The sequence below is a fragment of the Heterocephalus glaber genome, unplaced genomic scaffold (assembly GCF_053883595.1).
Source record: "Heterocephalus glaber isolate CG9 unplaced genomic scaffold, H.glaber_assembly_v1.0 deba00000943, whole genome shotgun sequence".
Taxonomy (NCBI): domain Eukaryota; kingdom Metazoa; phylum Chordata; class Mammalia; order Rodentia; family Bathyergidae; genus Heterocephalus; species Heterocephalus glaber.
Window position 1 is genome coordinate 782,283 of NW_028258175.1, and position 21,814 is coordinate 804,096.

General features: G+C 53.8%; 3 protein-coding genes across 13 annotated transcripts in view; 2 read left to right on the forward strand and 1 right to left on the reverse strand.

Moving 5' to 3' along the window:
- Nucleotides 1-6,400, forward strand: Prss53 (serine protease 53). Of its 3 annotated transcripts, none has more exons than XM_013076404.3 (11): nt 1-1,348; nt 2,194-2,214; nt 2,312-2,474; nt 2,790-3,055; nt 3,189-3,346; nt 3,491-3,710; nt 4,676-4,826; nt 4,907-5,148; nt 5,232-5,377; nt 5,580-5,817; nt 6,069-6,400. In XM_013076404.3, the coding sequence occupies exons 1-11, from the start codon at nt 1,291-1,293 to the stop codon at nt 6,086-6,088; spliced, it is 1,683 nt and encodes a 560-aa protein (XP_012931858.1). In that variant the 5' UTR covers nt 1-1,290; the 3' UTR covers nt 6,089-6,400. The 3 variants fall into 3 exon arrangements, with proteins under 3 accessions (XP_012931858.1, XP_012931859.1, XP_012931860.1); XM_013076405.3 differs by having other exon boundaries at nt 3,192-3,346; XM_013076406.3 differs by lacking the exon at nt 6,069-6,400 and having other exon boundaries at nt 5,537-5,772.
- Nucleotides 6,330-15,672, reverse strand: Znf646 (zinc finger protein 646). 6 transcript variants are annotated; one of them, XM_004856215.4, is made up of 3 exons: nt 15,490-15,672; nt 8,325-13,714; nt 6,330-6,842 (listed from the first exon to the last, which is right to left on the reverse strand). In XM_004856215.4, exons 2-3 carry the CDS (start codon nt 13,636-13,638, stop codon nt 6,721-6,723), a joined length of 5,436 nt encoding a protein of 1,811 aa, XP_004856272.1. In that variant the 5' UTR covers nt 13,639-13,714; nt 15,490-15,672; the 3' UTR covers nt 6,330-6,720. The 6 variants fall into 6 exon arrangements, with proteins under 6 accessions (XP_004856272.1, XP_004856274.1, XP_004856273.1 ...); XM_004856217.4 differs by lacking the exon at nt 15,490-15,672 and adding an exon at nt 15,260-15,394; XM_004856216.4 differs by lacking the exon at nt 15,490-15,672 and adding an exon at nt 14,882-15,084.
- Nucleotides 15,653-21,814, forward strand: part of Znf668 (zinc finger protein 668) — a 17,242-nt gene continuing 11,080 nt past the window's right edge. The window contains exons 1-3 of one of the 4 annotated variants that reach the window (XM_021237485.2): nt 15,653-15,793; nt 19,376-19,456; nt 20,087-20,275. The gene's annotated coding sequence lies outside the window, so the exon portion shown is untranslated. Of the gene's footprint in view, nt 15,794-18,258; nt 18,310-19,222; nt 19,457-20,086; nt 20,276-21,814 lie in introns of all 4 variants that reach the window. The other 3 variants (XM_021237486.2, XM_087208777.1, XM_004856222.4) reach the window with 3 other exon arrangements.

Sequence of the window (21,814 nt, forward strand, 5' to 3'; positions counted from 1 at the left end):
CACCCCCAGAAAACAGGCTGGCGGCTTGTCCCAGACCTTCCCTGGGACAGTCGCAATGCACCTGCAAGGGCATGCTGCCCTCCTGGCTCCTGCACGCTGGCTGGGAACTTCTGGGAACTTAGCCCTCCAGCTGCCTCATCTGCCAATCCAGCCTGTCTTGGTAGCCCTGAAGGGCTAGGGCCAGGTTGTGTCTTTTTGTTTTGTTTTTCCTAATATGTACTGAGGACTTAGCCACATGCTAAGCACTGTTTTAAGAACTTAGGTTAACATGTGTAAATGAATTAATCTGTGTCATGATTATATGAGGTAAGAACTTTTAGTATCTCTGTATCAGTGAGGAAATCGAGGTACACAGAGGCTAATTTACCTAAGATCACATCGCTAGTGCTGGGAAGGAGTCCGGAGATCTGATCTTTTTTTTCTGTCAGTGTAGGGCCTTACGCATGCACTGAAAAAAAGGCAAGCACTCTGCCTCTGAGCTACCCCAGCCCCACCTGTCAGAATTTGAATTTGTGTGGTAACTTTTCACAGCTGCATCTGGGTTAGGATCAGCGTTCCTGAATAGTCTGAGCTGGCCTGGATTATGAATCAGAAAGAGAAAAAGGATTCTTTTTTTTTTTGGTACCAGGGATCGAACTTGGGTCCTTGCACTTCCCAGGCTAAATCCCCACCCCAGTCTTTCCCATTTTTAAGAAAGGTGGGTATCACTGTACCTGCTTTCTGGAGAGGCAGCAGGCCCAGAGAGATTTGGGGATTCACCCAAAGTTCACAGCCAGCAAGGAGCAGAGAGGCTCAGCCCAGCAAACAACTAGCCCTGCACACTGCCTTGGAAGCAGACATGGTGACAAGGTATGTGAGACCCACTCGGCCCGGCTGAGAGGCAGGGAAGCTGAAATGAAAAGTGGACCCAGGGGCCTGCCTCCTGCCCTTCACAGCTCCACAATAAAGTGCCCATGCTGGGAGCAAGTCTACTAGAAGCCATTTTTACATTTCAGAAGTAGTTTCTCAGACAAGACACAGACAGGCTCGCTGTCCAAGGGCACTTAAGTAATAAGGGAAGACTTGAACCAGGGCCGTCTGGCTCTGTGGTCAGGGTCCCAAGGTGGGTGATAATCAGCCCAGGGTCACATAGCCACAGCGCCAGAGCCTGGAGATACTGGCTCCCTCCACCCCAAGAAAGCAGTGACACCTGACTCCTGAGCCAGCTGGGGGTGGAGCAGAGGTGGAGCCCGGGAGACCAGGTGGCTCTCTGAGAGTCACAGCATAGGAGGCAGAGTGGCCTGGAGCAGCATGAAGCAGAGTTGGGGACCGGGGCTGCTCATGCTGGGAGCACTGGTCCTCCTAGAGGGTAAGTGTTCGTGTGCGAGGCGGGGGTTGTGGGGTTCTCAAGCCTCCCTCTGCCCCTCCAGCCCCTGCACTTCAGTGTGCGTATGGTCCTGTTGTGGCGATGCCTTCGTCTGGCTGTGTGGGGAGCACATGTGGCCACCTGAGGCAAAATAAGTGGGTACACTTTTCCCAGGCCAAGTCAGTGTCTGTAGGGACTGTCATTGTGCCTGTGTGTGTTCCTTGCACTGGCTGCCTCTGCTTCCAGGGTGACCTCAGGCACCCCTCTCCCCATCTTCCTGTTACATCTTGCCTCTCCTGTGGCGGATGTCCCAGGGGTCTATTGTGTGCGTGCCTCTGATGGGGAGGAAGGCGGGGACCCTTTGGCGGGATCTCTGGCAGCATGGGGGAAGATGGCAAGTCTGAGACATTAGGATGGGGTGGGGAAGCCACTTTCCCACCCGAACACGGAGAGGCCTCTAATCCTTCCACTTAGAGCCTCCATGCCTGAAGGGACAGTTAAACCAATGCTTTCCACACACATAGGCCAACTCCCTGACTCAGCGGTGGGGGTGGGAGTAGGGTGCTGAAGCCCGGGGGAGGGTTGGCCCGGTCCCAAGCTGAACCCCAGGCCCTGCTCCTCAGGCCCAAGAGTGCTGACCAAGCTGAGGGAGAAAAGTTAATTACTGAGCATGTGCTCTGAATGGGTTCCAGTAAAAGCTACTTCTCAACCTCATATATTTTCATTCTGGGAGGGGCTGGTGAGGTATGCAGTCACAGAACTCGGGGCTCACCGAAGCCCACCTCTCCATCAAACCTGTGCCTAGCAGGTCAAGTGTCCGATTCTCACTTGAGTCTCTCTCTTCCCAGGTCTTCAAGCAGCTCAGCGTGGTAAGCTGTGGGGAAAGCTCTGAGGATTTGGGCCTGGGTTAGGCCTGGGTGAAGCAGGACAGGGTCTGCTGTCGGGATGACCTATGCCTCTCCATAGCTTGTGGGCAGCGAGGACCTGGCCCTCCTGAGCCTCAGGACGGCAGGACAGAACCCAGCGAATGGCCCTGGCAAGTCAGCTTGCGGAGGCATGGACTCCACATCTGCAGCGGCTCCCTGGTAGCAGACACCTGGGTCCTCACTGCCGCCCACTGCTTTGAAAAGTGAGTCATGGTGGGGTCAGATGGGTCACCGGCTTTGGAGCAGACGATCCGTCCCTAACTCTCGCAAGACTGATCCCTAGCCCTAGAATAAAGTACCATTTATTAAAAATCTGCCCTGAGCCAGGGTATATATTATTGAGTTAACCCTCACCTTTCACGGTAGCTTCATGAATGAATAAACAGGTTGAGAAAAGGGAAGGACCGTGATTAAAGTGACAGATTACTGTCTGTCTGTCTCCCAGCTGCCAGAGCCGTCTGCTGGGGTGTACTGTCTCCCCTGCACCCAACAGTCCAGGCCTTTCCTTCCCATTCCAGGGCGGCCTCGACAGAACTGAGTACCTGGTCTGTTGTCCTGGGTTCCCTGCAGCGTGAAGGGCTGAGTCCAGGGGCCGAGCAGGTGGGGGTAGCTGCCCTGCAGTTGCCCAGGGCCTTTAACCACTACAGCCAGGGCTCCGACCTGGCCCTGTTGCGGCTTGCCCACCCCACAACCCGTACACCTCTCTGCCTGCCCCACCCTGCCCATCGCTTCCCCTTCGGAGCCTCTTGCTGGGCCACTGGTTGGGACCAAGACAACGGTGATGGTAAGTGCGGTCCTCGACTTAAGACCCGAGAGGTGCTCTGCTCAGCCAGGGCAGCCTCAGCTCCCAGCCATCCCAGCCCAAGGCCCCATGCCTATGAGAGCCAAGACTCCAGCCTCGGCCCCCATCCCTTCAGCAGCTCCCAGGACCCTCCGGAACCTGCGCCTGCGTCTCATCAGCCGCCCCACGTGTAACTGTCTGTACAATCGGCTGCACCAGCGGCTGCTGTCCAGCCCGGCCCGGCCCGGGATGCTGTGTGGGGGTGCCCAGCCTGGGGTGCAGGGACCCTGCCAGGTCTGGGCCGGGAGAGGGCCGGGAGAAGGGGAGGCCTAGCCTTAGGCTGGAGCTCAACTCTCAGAGGAGGGTGGAAGGGCTGCGGTCGGGGCACAGCCCAGCCTGGGGCTCAGGCGGCTTCTTAGCTGCACTGCCTGGCTGCAGGGAGACTCCGGAGGCCCTGTGCTGTGCCAGGAGCCCAGCGGGCACTGGGTCCAGGCTGGGGTCATCAGCTTCGCCTCAAGGTGTGCCCAGGAAGACGCTCCTGTACTGCTGACCGACACAGCGGCCCACAGCTCCTGGCTGCAGGCTCGAGCTCGGGGAGCAGCCTTTCTGGCCCAGAAGCCAGGGACCCTGGAGACCAGTGATGAGGACAGCTGTGTAGGTGCGAGCAGGCGTGTGGGGAACGGGCATGTGGGGTCGCCCAGGCCAAGGTGAGGACCTCTGGCAGCGGGAGGGGCCACAGGGAAGCAAACTTCAGTTCAGAAAAAAGAACTGAAACAGGGCACCCACACATTGCCAAGGGCTAAGGGGGCTTTTAAGTGCTGTCCTGGATTTCAGTTCAGAGAGGTACTCTGCCTGTCCAGGGCAGTCTAAGCTCCCAACCGGCCCGGCCCCTAGTCCCCCTTGCCTGCCAGAACCAAGACTCCAGCCTCAGCTCGCAGACCCCTCTGCCAGCGCAGTGCCACTGAGCTACATGCCTGGCCCTGCTTGTATCTTTTTTTTTTGGTACCGGGGATTGAACTCGGGTCCTTGTGCTTGCGAGGCAGGTGGCGGAACCACTGAGCTAAATGGCTGAAGGTTATCTAAACCAGCAGCAAGCCTCCAGACAGGGACCCAGCAAGATCAAACAGGCAGGACTCACTCAGAATCCCGGCATGAAGCAACCAACATGCAAACCATATGCAAACTTGTGCCTGGGAAGGAAGCAATGTCTTTTTTTTTTTTTTTTGGCACTGGGGATCGAACTCAGGACCTTGTGCTTTCGAGGCAGGCACCGGAACCACTGAGCTAAATCCCCAGTCCACAATGTCTTGATGTTAGGGAAAGCGCTAGTGGGCCAGGGATTCTGGATGCGTCCTGCTCCAGAGGGATGGTTTTTCCTGGAGGACTGGAACAGAGGACTTTCACACCACCAGGGTTAAACAGCTCAGGCTCTGGCTTTGGAATCCCAGGTCTGCTACTCCTTGCTTTTGGTACAGAGCTAGGAAGTCCTTGACCTCTCTGGAGCCTTTGGTAATGGAGGTAACACAGTGAACCTAAAGGGTACCGGGAGGATTTAGCAGCACTGCGAAGTTTGTGGCCCAGTGAGCACTTAACAAGTTGGGTGTTGTAATCCATCTGTTTCAGCCTGTGGATCCCTGAGGAGAGAGGGTCCCCAGGCAGGAGCTCCCTCTCCGGGGCCCTGGGATGCCAGGCTGAAGCACCAGGGGAAGCTGGCCTGCGCTGGAGCCTTGGTATCCGAGGAGGTGGTGCTGACAGCTGCCCACTGCTTCATCGGGTGAGCCTTGCAGCACCCCCACTGTTGTGCACCTTGTCCCAGCCCAGTCACTCAGTGCTGTGAATGCTGCCTCTGCACAGGCGCCAGACCCTGGAAGAATGGAGCGTAGGGCTGGGGGCTGGACCAGAGGAGCGGGGCCTGAAGCATCTCTTCCTACACGGGGCCTACACACACCCAGAAGGGGGCTATGATGTGGCCCTCTTGTTGCTGGCCCAGCCGGTGACCCTGGGCCCCAGCCTGCGACCACTTTGCCTGCCGTATACTGACCAGCACCTGCCTGATGGGGAGCGTGGCTGGGTCCTGGGGTTGGTCCAAGAAGCAGGTATGTAGGACTGGGGCCACCAGCAGGCATCCATCCAGCACCAAGGCCACTGGGGCAGCCTGCTCTTTTTCCTTACCGGACAGGCGTCAGCTTCCTGCAGACAGTGCCTGTGACCCTCCTGGGGTCTGGGGCCTGCAGCCGGCTGCACACAGCCCCTGGGGGTGACAGCACTCCCATTCTGCCAGAGATGGTGTGTGCCAGTGTTGTGGGTGAGCTGCCCCACTGTGAGGTGAGCCTAGTTCCAAACTTCAGCAAATATTCTTTCACTACATACATGAACAGACGAACTGCCAGGCTTGGCTTCCAGCCTGCCTCTCAGTAGAGCTAGTCCTTCCTGCCAACTAGGCCCCAAATAGCCCGAGCTTCAGCCCCTTCTGCCCTCCCACAGCTGCCTCGGTAGAGGAAATAACCCACGGCCACTGACCCGACAGGGCCTCTCAGGGGCACCGCTGCTGCGTGAGGTGAGAGGCACGTGGTTCCTGGCTGGGCTACACAGCTTTGGAGATGCCTGCCAAGGCCCTGTGAGGCCTGCTGTCTTCACAGCGCTGCCTGCCTATGAAGACTGGGTCAGCAGTTTAGACTGGCAGGTCTACTTTGCCGAGGAGCCAGAGCCCGAGGAACAGGCGCTGGGGCCTGAGGTGGAGGCTGGGAGCTGCCCAGCCAACTCACGTAAGTGTCCCTGGGGCTTTCCTGCTGAGCCTACCTGCTCCAGTCGTCTGTATCAATCTGGAGAAAGCACTCTTCTGAGCCACTCGCAGCTGCCTGTGTGGGGTGAAGCGGTGGACAGACCCATGTGGGTGCTAACTGTGGCTCTTTCTCATTTGCAACTGGAGTGTGGGTGCAGACAGACTCTACTCCTTTAAAGGAGGAACAAAATTGTGGGGATGAAGCCGACTGCACCCTCCTTCTTTCCTTCATAGGCCGATCAGCCAGCTGTTGACAGGTGACTGGGCCTTTCACAGGACGTGGGAAAAGTGAGATGACTCCCATGACAACGTGCCTGCTTCTCCCTGTGCCCCAAGTGTGTTCTAGGCCCTGGGGCAGGCCCGGCAGAGGCCCCTACTCCCTGGCCTGCAGGACAGGGATGTCGTCTGCAGATGCTCCCACAGCTCTGGTCTCCAGTGCACGTGTTCCTGCCATCTCTACCCTTTCATTCCTCAGACACAATCACATCAGCCACCTGCTTTGAAAATTTCTTTTTTGGGGGGAGCAATTTTTCTTTTTTAAAACTTAAATAAATTGTTACAAAATAGACTTTAGAAAATAAGTTACAAACTGTAGCAAAAGGCTCCCCTTTCACAGGCAACATTCCCAAGGAGGTGCTCTCTGAACCTGCCTTTCCCTGGTGTTGGAATCTGGCCCAGCATCTTGGCAGAATATGGTGACAAAGGTTGGGGAAGGAGATCCTTCAACAACAGGGACGTGAGAAACCCCCCGCTCCCTTCTCAGGAAGGAAGCCAGACCTGGGTACTGGTCACAGGGAGAGAGAAGAGCTGGGGATGCCCAAGCTACTCCTGAGCGAAACATGGAGATCAACCTGCTCTCCAATGTTCTGATCTTGGGAGACGAAGTTCAGAGGGAGAAGCTGAGGTCTGCAGGCCACTGGGGTGAAGGGTCTGGCAGTGGGGTTGTAGGGGTGGCTGGAGAGGGCAGTGACAAGTCCCCTCTGCTTGCCGCTGGTGCCACTGGGGATCCTGGGGGAGAGAGAGGGTCACTGAGGGGGCAGATGGCACAGCTCCCCAACCCGCAGGCCACCCCCCACCCCGTTCGTGGCCCCAGAGGAAAACCCAGGAACTCTGACTCCCAGTCACTTTCCCAGCCCTGGCTACCTGGCCCCTCACTTACTTCCCTTGAAATCCCAAGAAATCTTTCACCCCGAGAGCCCTGTTATCACATCCTTCTTCCCTGACAAGCTCTGTCCCAGGGCTCACTGTCTACGGGACACCCCCCCTTGAATGAGTTCTCCTCTACTGGGCTGGGTAGGGCAGACCCTGTCCCACCCCTCCCTGCACCCCTCATCCTGTGTAGGGCAGGCTGGGCGGGGAGTCTACTCAGATGCTGTCTGATAAGAGGCCGAGATGGGGCGAATGACTGCTGTGGCTATGGCCAGGCCTGCCTTCAAAAAAACAATTATGTGTGACTCAGCCTTCCAGCTAAAGGTGTGTGTGGGGGGGTGATATGTGTGTGCAAAAATGGTTTGGCTGGAATCTAAAAAGATCTACAGCTGGGTGTGGTGGTCCATGTCTGTAATCTCAGCACTCAGGAGGCTGAGGCAGGAGGATCACTGCCAGCCTGGGCTACAAAGTGAGTTGAAGGCCAGCCTGAGCTACACAGTGAGGCCCTGCCTCAAAAATAAATAAAATACTAAAAACAAAATCTACAGCAGCGAGAGAAGGACTGACTAAAGAGAAGAGACAATATTGGAACAATATTTATAGGAAAAAAAATTAGAAGTCTAGTCCCCAAGAAAAGAGGAGAACAGGGATAAGATGTGGGGAAAGAGATTCGAGTTGGATCCTGACCATCGGCCCAGTTTCCACTGCCAAGTCAGCAATGAAGCCATAAAGCAGTCCAGTCAGTGGAGGTCACTGGTCACTGACTGAGGGGCAGACCCCACATCTCCTGAAGCCCAAAAGGCCACGCCCCCACTGCCTGAATAGACCTAGGAATGCTGGGACTCCCAATTATTCCCTGCCCATGCTCCCTTGCTTGCTTCCTGGCTCCCTGCCTACTCTACAACAGAACAGACAAAATCAATGGCTTCATCTTTCTCTCTAGAAAATATTGCTGGCTGAATCAGGAGGGTTTCCAGACATAATAGCTAGGTGATACCCAGGTACCCAGCCCACGTCAAAAGAAAAAGGCCATTCCTCTTAGGCTATGACAGAGGAGCCCGCACAGCTGCCTCTACCTATGACCTCTCACCTTACACTGCCCCAACCCATCATGCCATCTGTTTATCTAACCCAGGGGTGCAGATCTCAGCTGCTCAAAAGGCAGCTCCCTCAAACCATTTTTCACTCCACCTGCAGTCCCCCCCACCCTGGGGTCCATGCAACTCTCTCCCTCTTTGCTTTCCCCCTCACCATGGTACCTAATTTGGCCCTCCACATGCCCCAACTGGCCCTCCTCCTGGGACTCTTCAATACCCTGCCCACGCCCATTCATTCCCTTACCAGAGCCAGCCACTGTGCACGGCTCCTGGTGCTGCTGCTCGTGCTGCAGGAAGCTGATTCGCCGGCGGAAGTGGCGGGGACAGTGGCGGCAGGTGAAAGGCCCCTCCTGGGGAGTGTGGATCCGCCCATGGCCCTCCAGCCGGGCCACTGTCCGGAAGGCCTTGCCACAGATGCTGCAGCGGTGGCGCCTGGGGTCTGTGTGGGTCCTGCCATGGTTCTTCAGAGACAGCAGGTTGGGCAGGAGCTTGGGGCACAGGGAGCAGGGGTACGGGCCAGTGGTGTGGGCCTTCTGGTGGTTCAGCAGGCTGCCGGCGTGGCGGTAGGCACGCCCACACTGGGCACAGCGGAAGGGCCGTTCCTTGTCGTCAGCCCCTGTGAAGTCTGCTCCTTGCCCACCACGAGCTCCCTTGGACTCCTTCCCTGAGGCTCTGAGGGGCTCTGATGGGGCCTCCTGACCTTTCCCTTGGCTAGCGATCCCCACCTTGTCCTCCACAGTCCCAGCTTCTTTTATCAGACTTGGCAACTGACTGTGGCCCATGGCATGAGTCTGCAGGTGAGTGGCCAATTCATGGTGGGACTCAAAGGCCATGCCACAGTCAGGGCAAGAAAAACTCTGGGCAGCTATATGGTTGTGGCTGTGGCTTTTAGTGGCCATGGGATTTAAGGACTCCTTAGAGCAGAGCAGGCAATAGTGGAGGTCTGTCTTGTGCCTGTTGTGGTTCATGAAGCCATCGGACTGACAGCAAATCTTGCCACACTGGCAGCAGGCGTAGGAGTGGCTCTCTGGCTGGAGCGGAGAGCTGCTGTCTCCATTATCCCAGCTATCCACGTGACTTAGACTAGGTCCATTGGGCTGGCTGTCAGCAAGCTGGCAAGGACTCCCGGGGGGATGGTCCTCTGACTGGTCTTCTGCCCTGGTCAATACGTGACCCTGAGGAACCCAACTTCCATTGTGATTTACCAGTCCTCTCTCTCCTTGCCATCCATCTGCTTTCCCCATGCCCCAGGACAGTGGTTCTGTGGCTTCTGAATCTGTTGTCCTAGTAGGGTTCTGACTATGCTCTCCTAACCTCATGGCTCCATCTTCCAGCTGGGGTACTGACTCAGTACCCCCTGATCTGCCCTCTGGTCCTTGGTTGTTGACCAGGTTCCCCTCACTGCCCTCTGTGCCATTTGAGCTTCTCTGGCCACTGGCCAACCCCCCTTTGGTCTCCTCCTCATGCTCCCGCAGGTGCCGCTCCAGAGATCCTCGGCCAGGAAAGCCACGGCCACAGAGGGCACAGCACACAGCTGCCCGGTGGGACCGCCCTGCCCGCCGCCGCCGAGTCTCAGAGTGTAGCCTCTGATGATCCTTCAGGGCCATGCGATTGGAGTAGGTCTTGGGGCAAGAAGGGCAGCTATACTGGCCTGTGTCATGGCTGCGCCGGTGGTTCAGGAGGCTGCCCGCATGGCGGTAGGTCCGACCACACTGCCCACACCCAAAGGGCCGGTCTTCCCGAATCAGCTTCCGGGTGCCCCCAGTGCCACGCCGTTCAATGTGGACCCGCTGGTGACTGGCCAGTTGCTTCCGCAGGCGAAAGGCTTTCCCACATTCACTGCAGCGGAAACGCCGAGGGTCTGCATGGATGCGCCGGTGGTTCTTGAGGGACATGAGGTTTGAGAAGCCCTTGGAGCAGGCCTGGCAGCCAAAGTGGCCAGTCTGGTGGCTTTGCCGGTGATTGATGAGGCTGCCAGCATGCTTGTATGAGCGGCCACACACCTCACAGCTGAAAGGCCGCTCAGAGCTGGCCTCCGTCTGACAACCCTTCTCTGCTGTCTCCAACCGTCGGTCTATCTCCTCCCCTTTCACAGTGGTCTCCTCCCACTTTTCCTCTTTCACCCTTGCCACCTTCTCCACTTTAAGTTCTTCTTGGAACTTCCCCATTTCTGCCTGCTCTGGCTTTCCCTCTGCCACATTCTGGGGCTCACTGCTGCACCCTACCTCTGGAACGGGCCTCACCTGGGGCTCAGAGCCTTTGCAGCGAGGGTGGTTCCTCAGATGGTTACGGTAGGCAGCCAGGTTGGGGTAGCAACGGGAGCAGACAGGGCAGATGAAGTCTCCAGTTTGGTGGATTTTGCGGTGGTTCACCAGGCTGCCCCCATGCCGATAGGTCTTGCCACACTGGTTGCAGCGGAAGGGACGGGGGTGAACCTCCAGAAAACTTTCACCAACCTGCATGCAAAGGCTATCTAGAACCGTGTCACTCAATCCCTCTTCAGACTTCGTGTCTTCACCCTCTCCAGAGACAAAGGGCACTGTGCCATCAAGGACAGTGTCTGCAGCTATCTCTGTGGCATCATCTGACGCTTCCAAATGGCTTGGAGCCTTATCTATGGTATTCTCCAAACTCTGACTTTGGTGGTGACGTTCCAGGCTCTTCAGGTCATCGTAGGTCTGACCGCAGCAGCCACAGATGTGCCCATAACCTGCTCCATCCAGTGCTTCCACCTCCCGCTGCAGCTGATTCAGCAGCTCTGCTTCTGAGAGCTGCAGTGAAGCACTACGAGTAGAGGCTACCTCTGCTGCCCCTTCCCCTTCTCCATCCTCCTCCGAGTCCTCAGTCATGCCAGAGGAGCTGTGAACCTGGCGCCAGTGAAGCCTGTAGCCAGCCCGCCCAGGAAAGATCATACCACAGAGGCAGCACAGGAAAGGCTGTGCTGAGGCTGCCTCCCCTGGCCCATGGTCCTGGAAGTGACTCCGTAGGCCAGGAAGAGAGTCAAACTCCTTTGGGCAGAGGGAGCACTGATAGATGCCTGGTGGGTGGCAAGGCCTATGGCTCAGCAGTCCAGTGGCATGGGGGAAAGAATGCCCACAATCAGAACATTTGTGAGTGACCTCAGTCTGCCAGCTGGTAACAGTTTCAGCAGAGTGGGAAGATGAGTTGGGCTCACCCGTGGTTGATTTCTGGTCTTCATCCACCCCAGTAAGGCCATCAGAGAAGCGAGTCCCATTGGTTTCATCACCTGGGATGTCCAAGTTGTCAAGGAAACAGGCCTCCTTTCTTTCCAGTCCTTCTTCAGTTCCTCTACTCTCCTCTTTATCACCCTGAAAACAGGCCTCATCCCTCTCAAGCCCACAATGGTCACCTTCAGATTCAGCCTGCAAACAGTCTACATCAGTTTCCAAGCTGACTTTAGTTCCACAAGGACTTTCCCCTGCAGGGTCTTGGGAAGAATCCAGGCCCTCACTGTCTTCCAACTCCTGGGCCCAGGGACCCTCTAGTGGGAACTTGGCTTCTCCCCCACCACCAGCCCGTTTCCGATGATGCCTACTCTGTCGCCGACTGTGCCGTCGCAAATGGCTCTTCATGGCAGCCATGGTGTGGAAGTGCTTGGTACAGGCCTCACAACTGAAGTCCCCTGTCTGATGAGTCTGCTTGTGGTTGATAAGGCTGCCAGAGTGTCGATAGCTCTTGCCACAGTCTCTGCATTCAAATGCCCTAGGAGGTGATACTGTGGACTCTGTTCTGCTACTTCCCTTTTCCCTATGGGTCAGGTCATGTTGTTCAAGGCTCTTATGATCTTCAAAGAGCATCCCACAGATGCTACATATTAGTGGTGATGTTGTATCTGCTGTTGGGGGGATACTGACAGTCCCTTCTTCACGTTGGCACCTGTGTCCCTCATCTGTGTATAAGGTTGGCTCTGCTCCCACTGAGTTAGGCAAAAGTTCTACCTTGAGGTGACTGGAAGGACCCTTGGTCCCTGGGTCTGTATTTCTTCGAGCAGCCTTGCAATGTACTCTCACATGGTTGCGCAGGGCCATAAGGTTGGGGTACTTGCGGGGACAGAGTGAGCACTGGTACTCTCCTGTGCGATGGCTATGCCGGTGGTTCACCAGGCTCCCCCGGTGGCGGTAAGCCCGACCACATTCGTTGCATTTATAAGGACGATAGTCCAGGGTGGCGGTGGGGGCTTCTTCCTCTTTGTGGGTGGTATCAGCTAAGACCAGGGGAGCTGGTGGCAATGATGACTGCCCATCTTCCCCGGCTCCTTGCTGGGGTCTGTGATGAGCCCGTACATGGTTTTTGAGGGCTGCAGCATTGAAAAGCTGCTTAGAACACATTGAACATGGGTAGACACCTGTCTGGTGGCTCTTTCGATGGTTGATGAGGCTCCCAGCATGGCGGTAAGTTCGGCCACAGTCTCCACAGCGGAAAGGCCGGTATTCCTCCAGGCCACTATCTTCCAGCTCCCCAGAAATGCTGAGCTCCAAGCCATTCAGCATCTGCGTCGTAGGTATCTGGTCCCGGGCACTCTCATCTGTGTGCCCATTGGCGGTGGGCATCCCATTATCTTCCCAGGGCTGCTCTTGCCTTTCGACCTCATGGGACTGCTGGTGTTCTAGCAGCTCCTGGGGCAGCCGGAAAGCACGAGGGCAGTGGGGGCAGTGGTAAGGCCGATACTGAGCATGGAGTCGGGAGTGGTTCTTCAGAGCCATGAGGTTAGAAAATTCCTTGAAGCAGATGGCACAAGGGTAAACACCCAGAGTGTGACTCTGGCGGTGGTTGGTGAGGCTCCCAGCATGCTTGTAGGTCTTGCCACATTGACTGCATTTATACCGCCGCTCCTCCTCAGCAGGAGGAGACTGGGTAGGCTCCTGGCCCCCTGTGAAGTTCACTACTGATTCAGCCAAATATTGTTCCAAATTACTAAGGAGGCTGCTGGCTGGAATGGGGAGAGGCGGGGCTCTGGGAGAGTGAGTGGTAGGACCCCAGCTCTCAGCACCCTCCTCAGAATCTGGCTGCCTTTCCCAGCCTTCTCTTTGTTTCCTGGGTATATTTTCCAAAGTGCCTGGAGTTGTTCTAGGGTCAGGCCCACATTCACAATCATGTGTCTCTTTTGTATGCTTTGTCTGGTTTTCCCAGCCTTCCCTAGGTCCAAGCTTCTGGCCCCTGTTATCAGCAGACACTGTCTCACTCTGGAGATGTGGAGTGGCTTCCTTAGGGCGAGGGGGCCTATGCCTGCGGCGGCCCTCAGGAGCATGTGTCCTCATGTGGCTCTTGAGGGCCATAGGATTGGTAAAGTCCTTGCCACAGGTGGTGCAGGGGAAAAGTCCAGTCTCATGGGTCCGACGGTGGTTGACTAGGCTCCCTGGGTGACGGTAGCCTCGCCCACACTGCTGACAGCGGTAGGGCCGAGGGATGCTGTCAGCCTCCTCACTGTCCTGATTGAGAGATGGATGGAGCAGTTCTCGATGCCGTGAAAGTTCTGGGAGGCTAGGAAAGTGGCGCTGACAGTCAGAGCAGCTGAGTGAGAGAGGTGTGTCCTCCATGGGGCAATGTGACAGAAATCTGGAGGTTCAGGAGAAGTAGACAGGTGGCAGTAGCATCTTCCTCTGGTGCAGGGGCCTAGGAAGAGGGGGCAGTGGTCAAAAGGAAGGCTTGAATTTACTTTGTCTTGTCTCTATGAGCAACAAATATACCAGAGGTCACTGATGAGGCTCCCCAACCATCAATGCCAAGGACTCGCTTTCTACTAGAGCTAATCTAGACGTACCATCATTTAAGATCTCCCCATGCACAGCTCTCCAAATATGGCAGCTCCTCTATGCTTAAGTTATCCTTAGAGGTACAGATAAGGATACAGTCTACAGAGATATGACCTGCTTCAGATCATAGTTCTATTATCATGCTTTTCAGACCATCCCAAATTTTATGTTCCTAACCCTCTGCTCTCTGCAATTCTGAAAATGTAAAACTTTTCTGTGACATCTTAAAAGGAAACTGGTCTTTTCAATAAGTCCAATCTTCTTTTACCCTTCAGCAACAGTAGCTTGGAAGCCTGAAAAAGCAGCTACTTTCTTCAGCTGACAGGTGAGGACCGAGAGAGGTTCCCTACAAAGAAAGACTGGCTTGTTTCCACACCTCGTCTAGTCCTTATAATAAGGTCTCTTTTCCAAGACTCTCTTGGCCAGCTCCTTTATGCAAACTACCATCCATCTTGAAAACGTTCCATCCCATTTCAAGTTGGGAATTTCATTTCATCCCCTTTTTCTATCCCGTGCCACCTTACATTATTCTTACTATTTCTCATTTTTTCTTCAATTTCCTCTTCTAATGCTGATAGTGACAGCAACTCATGCTAAGTATTACCATGTGCCAGGCACTGGGGTAAGCATAATCAATGTATCACCAAATCCTCACAACACTTAATGCTCCCGTTAACCTAGTTTACACATGAGCAAACCCAATGAATCTTCATTCCAAAGCCCTTGCTTTCTCAGTAGTAGTTCCTCATCCTCCTGTACCATCTTGGCCTCTTCTGACTCCCGTGGGACTCCAATACGACTATCTCCGACACTAGCCCCCTCGCTGAACTGCTCCCGGAATTCTCATCTCCCAAAGCGCCTTCTCTAAACGGTCCCCTTCCCAAATCAACCACCAATGAGGTACTCTCCCGTCACTCAACTCTTCTGGCAGTCTCCGCTCAGGACCCCTACCTCTCACCCCAACCCCTTCTTGTTCCCGCCGCAGGCGCGTCCGTTGGGGACTGCGCCTGCGCACTGAGACCCTTACCCTAACTGCAGCCGCGCGCCCCAAGGAGTGGCTGTGCAGGCTTCTCGCTCTCCCATACACGCACACTCATCCAGAGTTCCAGACAGGCTGGAGGGGAGAAGTCAGAAAGAATAAGGGAGAAGAGGAAGGAAGTAGAGGGAAGAAAGTGCAGCTGATAAGAACTGGACGTCCAGCCCCAGCTCCACGGACACTTCCTATTGTTACTAAGAAACAGGAAGTGTCCTACAGGCAAAAGCTTCCCCGCGAAACTTCCGCCTCAGGAACATTTCCTGTCCCGCCTCCAAGCAGCGGTTCCGCGCACACTTCCGGCGCTAAATTCTGGCTGGGTGCAACTGTCTCCGCCCATGTAGGTCGCGACGCTGCGTTTTTAGCTACTACCTTAGCCACACTTCCGTCCAGAGCTGCTAAAATCGTCCCGGAATATATTGAATGAGACGAAGAGAAAAAAAAGATTCTGCAGCCCTGGCAACAGTACTTTGGCGACACTTTTCAGGGGGCTCGCTGGAAGATTTCCTAAGACAGATGGGGAAACGCCATTAAAGTCACTCGCTATTGAAGGAAATGTGGAATATAAGCGGATTTAGGTTGAGAACGGCCTTTCCTCCCACCTTTTAGGTCTTGGAGACACTTCGGTGGCCTGGCCGATGTGTACGGTCAGTCGGCCCGGCGTCTCCTCCCCTTAGCACCCAGAGACCCTTTGCGAGCCGTTTCTCCGCCACCATAGGCGGTAGGAGCCGCTGTCAATTCCCTTCCTCCTCCGCGGGGCGCTCCCTTCACTTCCGCTTCCTGGCCCGTTGGCCCCGCCCCGCCCCCCGCTGGGTCCTAGCGCCGGCCCTTCACGGGCGGACTCCGGGCTTCTGTCGGTGTGAGGAGCTAATCCCGACGCCGCGGAGTCGGCCCCACTCGAGTCAGGTAAAAGACGCCGGCCAGAAGTCGCAAGGGCCCGGGGCGGCTCCCTGGCGGACGTGGTCCCAGCTGGCCTCGGTTTCTCTGTGGGCGCCGAGCGAGAACTGGTTTGGCCCGTTGCGGGCGGGGCGGGCGGTGAGCGGCCCAGGGCGGTCTCCGGGCCAGCAGGTCCTAGAACCCGCCGGCTGTCCCGCCCGCAGGCCGGCGGCTCGGGTCCCTACGCTCGGCCGAGGCGGCCGCCGGCCGTGCGCGGGGCGGGCCCGGGGGTCCTAGAGCCCGCCATGTTGCGGGCTTTTGTTCCCGCGGTGCGGCCGGCCGGCTCGGTCCTGGCGCCGGTGCCCCCTCCCCGCGAGGCCCCGCCGCCCTGCCGCGGTCCTAAAGAACGCCACCTTGCAGCGCCTTTGTCCCGCTTTCGGGCCTCCGTTCATTCATTTTTCATTCCCTCATTCTGTCGCGCTTGCCACGTTCGCTGAGGCCACGTTTTCCTAGGGTTTAGTCCCCAAACGAGTCAGCCTAGGGCCCTCCCTGCCCTGAGGAGCTGCCTGTCCTGCCGGAGCACCTACACACACGGTGGCAGAGAGGAAAGTAGGGCTTGTGCAGCCCTTGGCCCCTCCTCAGAGCGCCTGCTAAGCCCTAGCACCCTCCAGTCTCCCATACGCCTCAGGGACCCCATTTCTCTGAAGAAGAAATTGAGGCTCAGAGCACCGTGGATCCCTTACCTCTACTGTCCGTTAAGTACCCCCCATCTTATTGGTATATACATTTTGATCCTTTTCATTAAGTATGGAGTATTCGAAGGATGCAGAAGAGTTTTCTCTTGCAAGAAGGCAAGCAGAGGCTACTAGGCAGAGGGCATGGCATATAGAGGTGTCCAAATTTGAGGATTTGGGGGCCGGGATTTAGCTCAGTGGTTCCGCCACCTGCCTCGCAAGTGCAAGGACCCGAGTTCGATCCCCGGTACCAAAAAAATAAAAAACAAATTTGAGGATTTGGGCTGGGGCTTAGTTTTCTGACCAGAGGAGATTGCCACTGAAGCTGAGGCTGAAAAAGACCAGGTTTTAGGCCGAGAATATTAGTGTGCACCTCTGCACAGTTTTATCAACTCACCAGATCGCTTATGGCCTGTGAAGTTTATGTGATGACTACTTGTTTAAAGAGGGGGAGTATTAGGTGTCACCTTTTCACCTCATCCTTGCTCCCAGGACCTTAGCCTGAGCTTTTGGGGAGTTGAATCTCTGTATATAGTTGAGACAGCAGAACGTCATCCCCTACTAGGGGAGTGAGGCAAAGACACGACTTCATCACAATAGTGAACACACTGTGGAATAACCGAAGTGATATTTGGTCCTTGTGAACTTGGAAAGGACAACAAATTCAGTTCATAAATAGCAGTCTGACTGTTTTTCACAAACTCCTCCTATGGGAGAGGCAAAGCCTAAGACTGATTTGAATTCTATCTGAAGTTAATTCATGCTGTTTGCTTCAGGTGGCCAAACAGCTCTGGACATAGAGGATACACACAGTCAAGTTTCTGGGCTCTTCAGCCTGGACACCCAGTGTTGGAGGCAGATAATTAAGCCTTCAATGCCTAATGATTCAATTTTGGAACACCCATAACCATGTATCAGAGGTTTATCACTCTTCTGATTCCCTAGAAAAGGGGACTGCAAGGGCTAAAGAAAAAAAAAAACAATAGAGACTTGCATAGTTTCAAAGTACACGGGGTGGGGGTGGGGGTGGGGGTCAGTGCCTCGGAGCCGGCAAAGACAAAACACTCTGAGCTGGCCACTATTTATTGGGTGCACAGGGAGTATCAGATGTCTCAGAGGGTGGCAGTGATCCTACACCAATAAGGATCTTATGGTGATGAAGGTCTTAGGTCTATGAGGAGCTCATGTTGATTAGGATGATGAAATGAGCAAAGACTTCTTACAACAGTAGGTGGGATGAGCTGAGCTGATGAGGAACTTGTCTTTCTCCAGGTGAGATATCTTTCTTGTATTACTACTTGGTTCTCAAAGAACCTAGATGATTTCAGCTGATGTAATCCTGCCCTTGAGCCTCACAGCATCACGGGACTATTGAGGCCTCTGACAGCCCTAAATCATAATTTAATTGTGAAATGAGTTTTTCCCCAAAATTATGTAGAATGGCTCCCGACAACAGTGGATCATAATGAAATGTATTCTCTTCAAATTCTTGTTCCTTGAATTTTTCTAGATAATATATATATGAATTTCATGCAAAAATTTAAAAAATTTCAGTCTTCAGCATAAACGTGTTAACAACCAGAACATAAGAGGTATAAGTGCTATCAAAGCAATACTCATAAGAGAACAAAAGTTTGGGAGTCTGACCAGCTGGTTTTGAATACTGGCTGCTATTGCTAGTTACTTTGGTTCTCTGTGTTGGCACTTCTTTCAACTGTCAACTATCTTTTTTTTTTTTTTTTTTTTTTTTTTTGGTACCAGGGATCGAACTTGGGTCCTTGCGCTTGCAAGGCAGGCAGCAGAACCACTGAGGTAAATCCCCGCCCCCATAAAAAATTTTAAGAGGGGAAAGAGAATGATTAGCAGGATGCAGATAGCATTAAGAAAAGTAGTCAATGCCTCGCAAGCACAAGGTCCCGAGTTCAGTCCTTGGCACTGGGAAAAAAAAAGGTAATTAAGAAAGCCTTCTTTGAGGAAGTGGCAGGCAATTGAGACACAAAAGAACTCAGGAACACCTACACAAAGATCCTAGGGGAATAGTGGTTGTGACAGAGGAACTGCTAGTGCAAACACCCTAAGATAGGAAGGAATTGAGCTCTTTAATGAATAAAGGAGGTAGGTGGAACCTAGTGAGCTAGCTGGTGGAGAGGAGTTGGAGATTAGATGGACTGGGGCCTTGTTGATCATGGAAAAATATTGGTCTTTGTTCTGAGAATAGTGTTAAGATTTGGCTAAAGAAACCCCTCAAGTGAATAAAATTTGGTAGAGAAAGAGCCCAGCCCAGGGACCTGAAGACTTGAGTTTGAATATGGCCTCCTTGACTAGCTGGGTCCTTGTATATATTGTTTCCCATCTGGGGTCTTAATCTCCACATCTGAAAACAGATGTAGTAAAATGATTTGCTCCTAGGAGCATGTGAACACTGAAGGATGTGTCTTTGATTTTTATTTATTTTTTTGAGACAAGTTGTCATTATGTAGTTCAGGCTGGCCTTGAACTCACTGTATAGCCCAGTCTGGCCTCAAACTCACAGCAATGCTCCTGCCTCAGCCTCCCAAGTGCTCGGATTACAGGCATGTGCCACCAGGCCCGGCCAATTCTGTTTTTGTTTTTTGGGTTTTTTTCTTAAATGCTAGGGATCAAACCCAGAGCCTTGAATATGCTAGGCAAGCACTCTACCACTGAGGCTAGCCCATGTACCTGATTTTTTTTTTTTTTTTTTTAGACAGGGTCTTGCTATGTAGCCCAGGCTAACCTCAAACCTGCAGTGATCCTCCTGTCTCAGCCTCCTAGAGTGTACACCATCATTGATTCTTAAGTGTTGGGTGGAGTGATCCAGAAACTGTTTAAAATATAAATTCCTATGTCCTGCCTCAAGCTCCCTAGATGATTATTCTGGTACAAGAGACCTGCAGACTTCACTTGGAAAAATGTCATCCTAGGAAGAGTCCTCAGCAAAGTAAGGATTTGATAGTAGATTTGGACAGGCCTAGCTTACCCGGCCCTCCTCTCTTTATGGAATTGGGTGCCTGTTGGGACCAACCAGGTGTTCCCTTACCATTTCCCTGGGAGGTGCTTTAGCACGGTTTTATTCCTCCAGCAACCTAGTTTCTCTTTCACAGATACAGTATAAGACTGAGGCCTAGACCCGTCAAGGGCCAGAACAGAGGCCAAGCTCAGAACCAGCAGGCCCAGTCCCCTAAATGTGCTGGTTCTGATCTCAAGGCAGTTCTGTAGGGATAAGAGAAGATACAGGTGCAACTTGAGCTTAAGGTTCTGGTCACCATGGGGCAGGAAAAAGCTTGGGAGGTCTCAACACTGAGCAAGGGCCCAAAGACTTAGAACAAGTTACAACACCTGATTTCAAGTCCAACCAGTGTGACCAGGCAAGCCTTGTTACTCTTGGAACTTCAGTTTATTCATCTTTAAAACAGAGGCTGTAACTCCTATCTGAGGAGAATTAATAAGGTAGCATGCTCAATAAGGTTCAGGCTCTGAAAACTCTAATTGAGGGCAGTAATTACTCTTGTCTCATTCAAACCTCACCCAGCCCTCTGAGGTAAGTACTATTTTTACCTTCATTTTTCAGATGAGAAAACTGAGGTCCTAAGACATGCAATAAATTGCACAAGGTTACAACTGGAAAGTGATGGAGGCAAGATTTGAACCTGGGTGTTCTGGCTTCAAAGGCTGTGCGCTTAACCACAGTCCTGTACTGTTGGTCTGGACCTCAGTTCTATCTATGAAAAGAACTTTTCTCATGATGCTGACATGAAGGGTAAGTGAGTCAGTACACATAAAGAGCATGGGATACAACCTGGAATTTCGTAAGTGCTTAGTACACGTAAGCTATCCTTTTTTTTTCTTTTCTCTCTTTTCGTTTCTTTTTTTTCGAGTGTTGGGTCAGGGACTCACTTGTGCTAAGCAGACACTCTGCCACTAACCTGTAACCCCAGCCTGCTACCCTTAATTTTCACAAGGAGAAACTTTATCAAGCAGACTGTCTGGAGTTAGCCTGGTAGGAGATAGTCTCTCGTCCAGAGATAGGGCTGGATCCCTTAGGCACTGTAAGAGAAATTTATGCTGTTGAAACCAAGCCCTTTAACTCAGCTTCAAGCCCCAGGATTTAGTGGGAAAAGTGAAATAACCAAGTGGAGGGCAGAATGGAGTTATATGGGATTGGGGCCAAAACAAAGAGGATGTGCAGGAAGAGCCTAGGGAAAGTGGGGCTCAAACGAAGCATTGGTAGGATTTGGAATGACCAGGATGGATAATGGGATGGAAGCCTTGGAAAGTTTGTGAACAGGGGATGGAGCATCACATGTGCTTTATGGAGATGACTCTGGCTGCATGGGGTGAGGGGCGGGATAGTGGGTAGGACTGAGGACCTGCAGGCAAAAGGGTGCTGACTTGAAGCCTTTGCCACTCACTGGAGGGGCTTCTGGGTCCAGGAGGTAAGCTGTGCCCTTTCCTTGTGTAAAGGCCCCCAAGCCTGGCTCCACATTTCCCTCTGCACCCTGCTGTCTTAGCTCCGCTCCATCCTCCGCCTTACCCTGTGCCATGACTTAGAAACCTCCCACCGCACAGGTATACAGACAAAGAAACCAGGCCTAAAACAACTACTGATTTCACTAAGGCCTTACAGTAAGTCATCCAAAGGGCTGGCAGCAGAGCAGAGTACAGGCCTCCTAGCCCTGGGCACACCTGGCTCTTCTACCCTCTCCCACCTTACTCTCCAAACTGCAGCTGCTGCTCTCCTTAAGTGGATCTGCTGTAATCCTCTTCTCTTCATCCCCTGGGAGGATGAGCTGCTCCTAAGGCTAATGCAGCTGTTAATCCTATTTCCTCCCAGTCATGATCCTAGGAGCAGCTGTGTGGCTGTATCTGAGCTCCAGACAGAAAGTAGGGACCTCGGCTAGAGCTGGTGTCCCAGGAGGCCTCACTAGATCAGATACATAGGTTATGATAGAGAAAGAGGTTTCTGGCTGCTAGTGGCTCAGGCTGAGAGTGTGCTCCTAATACCAGAGTTGTGGGAGCAGGAGCCCAGCAGAGATTCCACTGCAGAAGAGGGTGGACTAGGATTCCTGCCTGGGTTGGAGTCCCTTATGGTGTACAAGGCCAGACTCGGAACAGCTGCATCTCTGAGAGCTGACCAAGCAGAGAGGGGTACAGCACATACATGTGAGGGGCTTGTCACTCCCACACAGCACCACCCACTCCATGTAGCCATCCTCCGCACTTAGGCCTGTCTGCCGGCCCCACAGCTGGTCACCCTCTGCTCTGTCACCTTGCACACGACCCTGAGCTGAGAGTAGGA

Excerpts from the sequence above, each read along its gene's own strand:
- Znf646 (XM_004856215.4), bottom strand. The coding sequence starts at position 13,638 with ATGGAGGACACACCTCTCTCACTCAGCTGCTCTGACTGTCAGCGCCAC. Across the intron at positions 6,843-8,324 it reads GTGCACAGTGGCTGGCTCTG|GATCCCCAGTGGCACCAGCG; the intron begins GTAAGGGAATGA and ends TCTCTCCCCCAG.
- Prss53 (XM_013076404.3), top strand. The coding sequence starts at position 1,291 with ATGAAGCAGAGTTGGGGACCGGGGCTGCTCATGCTGGGAGCACTGGTC. Across the intron at positions 3,711-4,675 it reads TGATGAGGACAGCTGTGTAG|CCTGTGGATCCCTGAGGAGA; the intron begins GTGCGAGCAGGC and ends CATCTGTTTCAG. Across the intron at positions 4,827-4,906 it reads GCTGCCCACTGCTTCATCGG|GCGCCAGACCCTGGAAGAAT; the intron begins GTGAGCCTTGCA and ends GCCTCTGCACAG.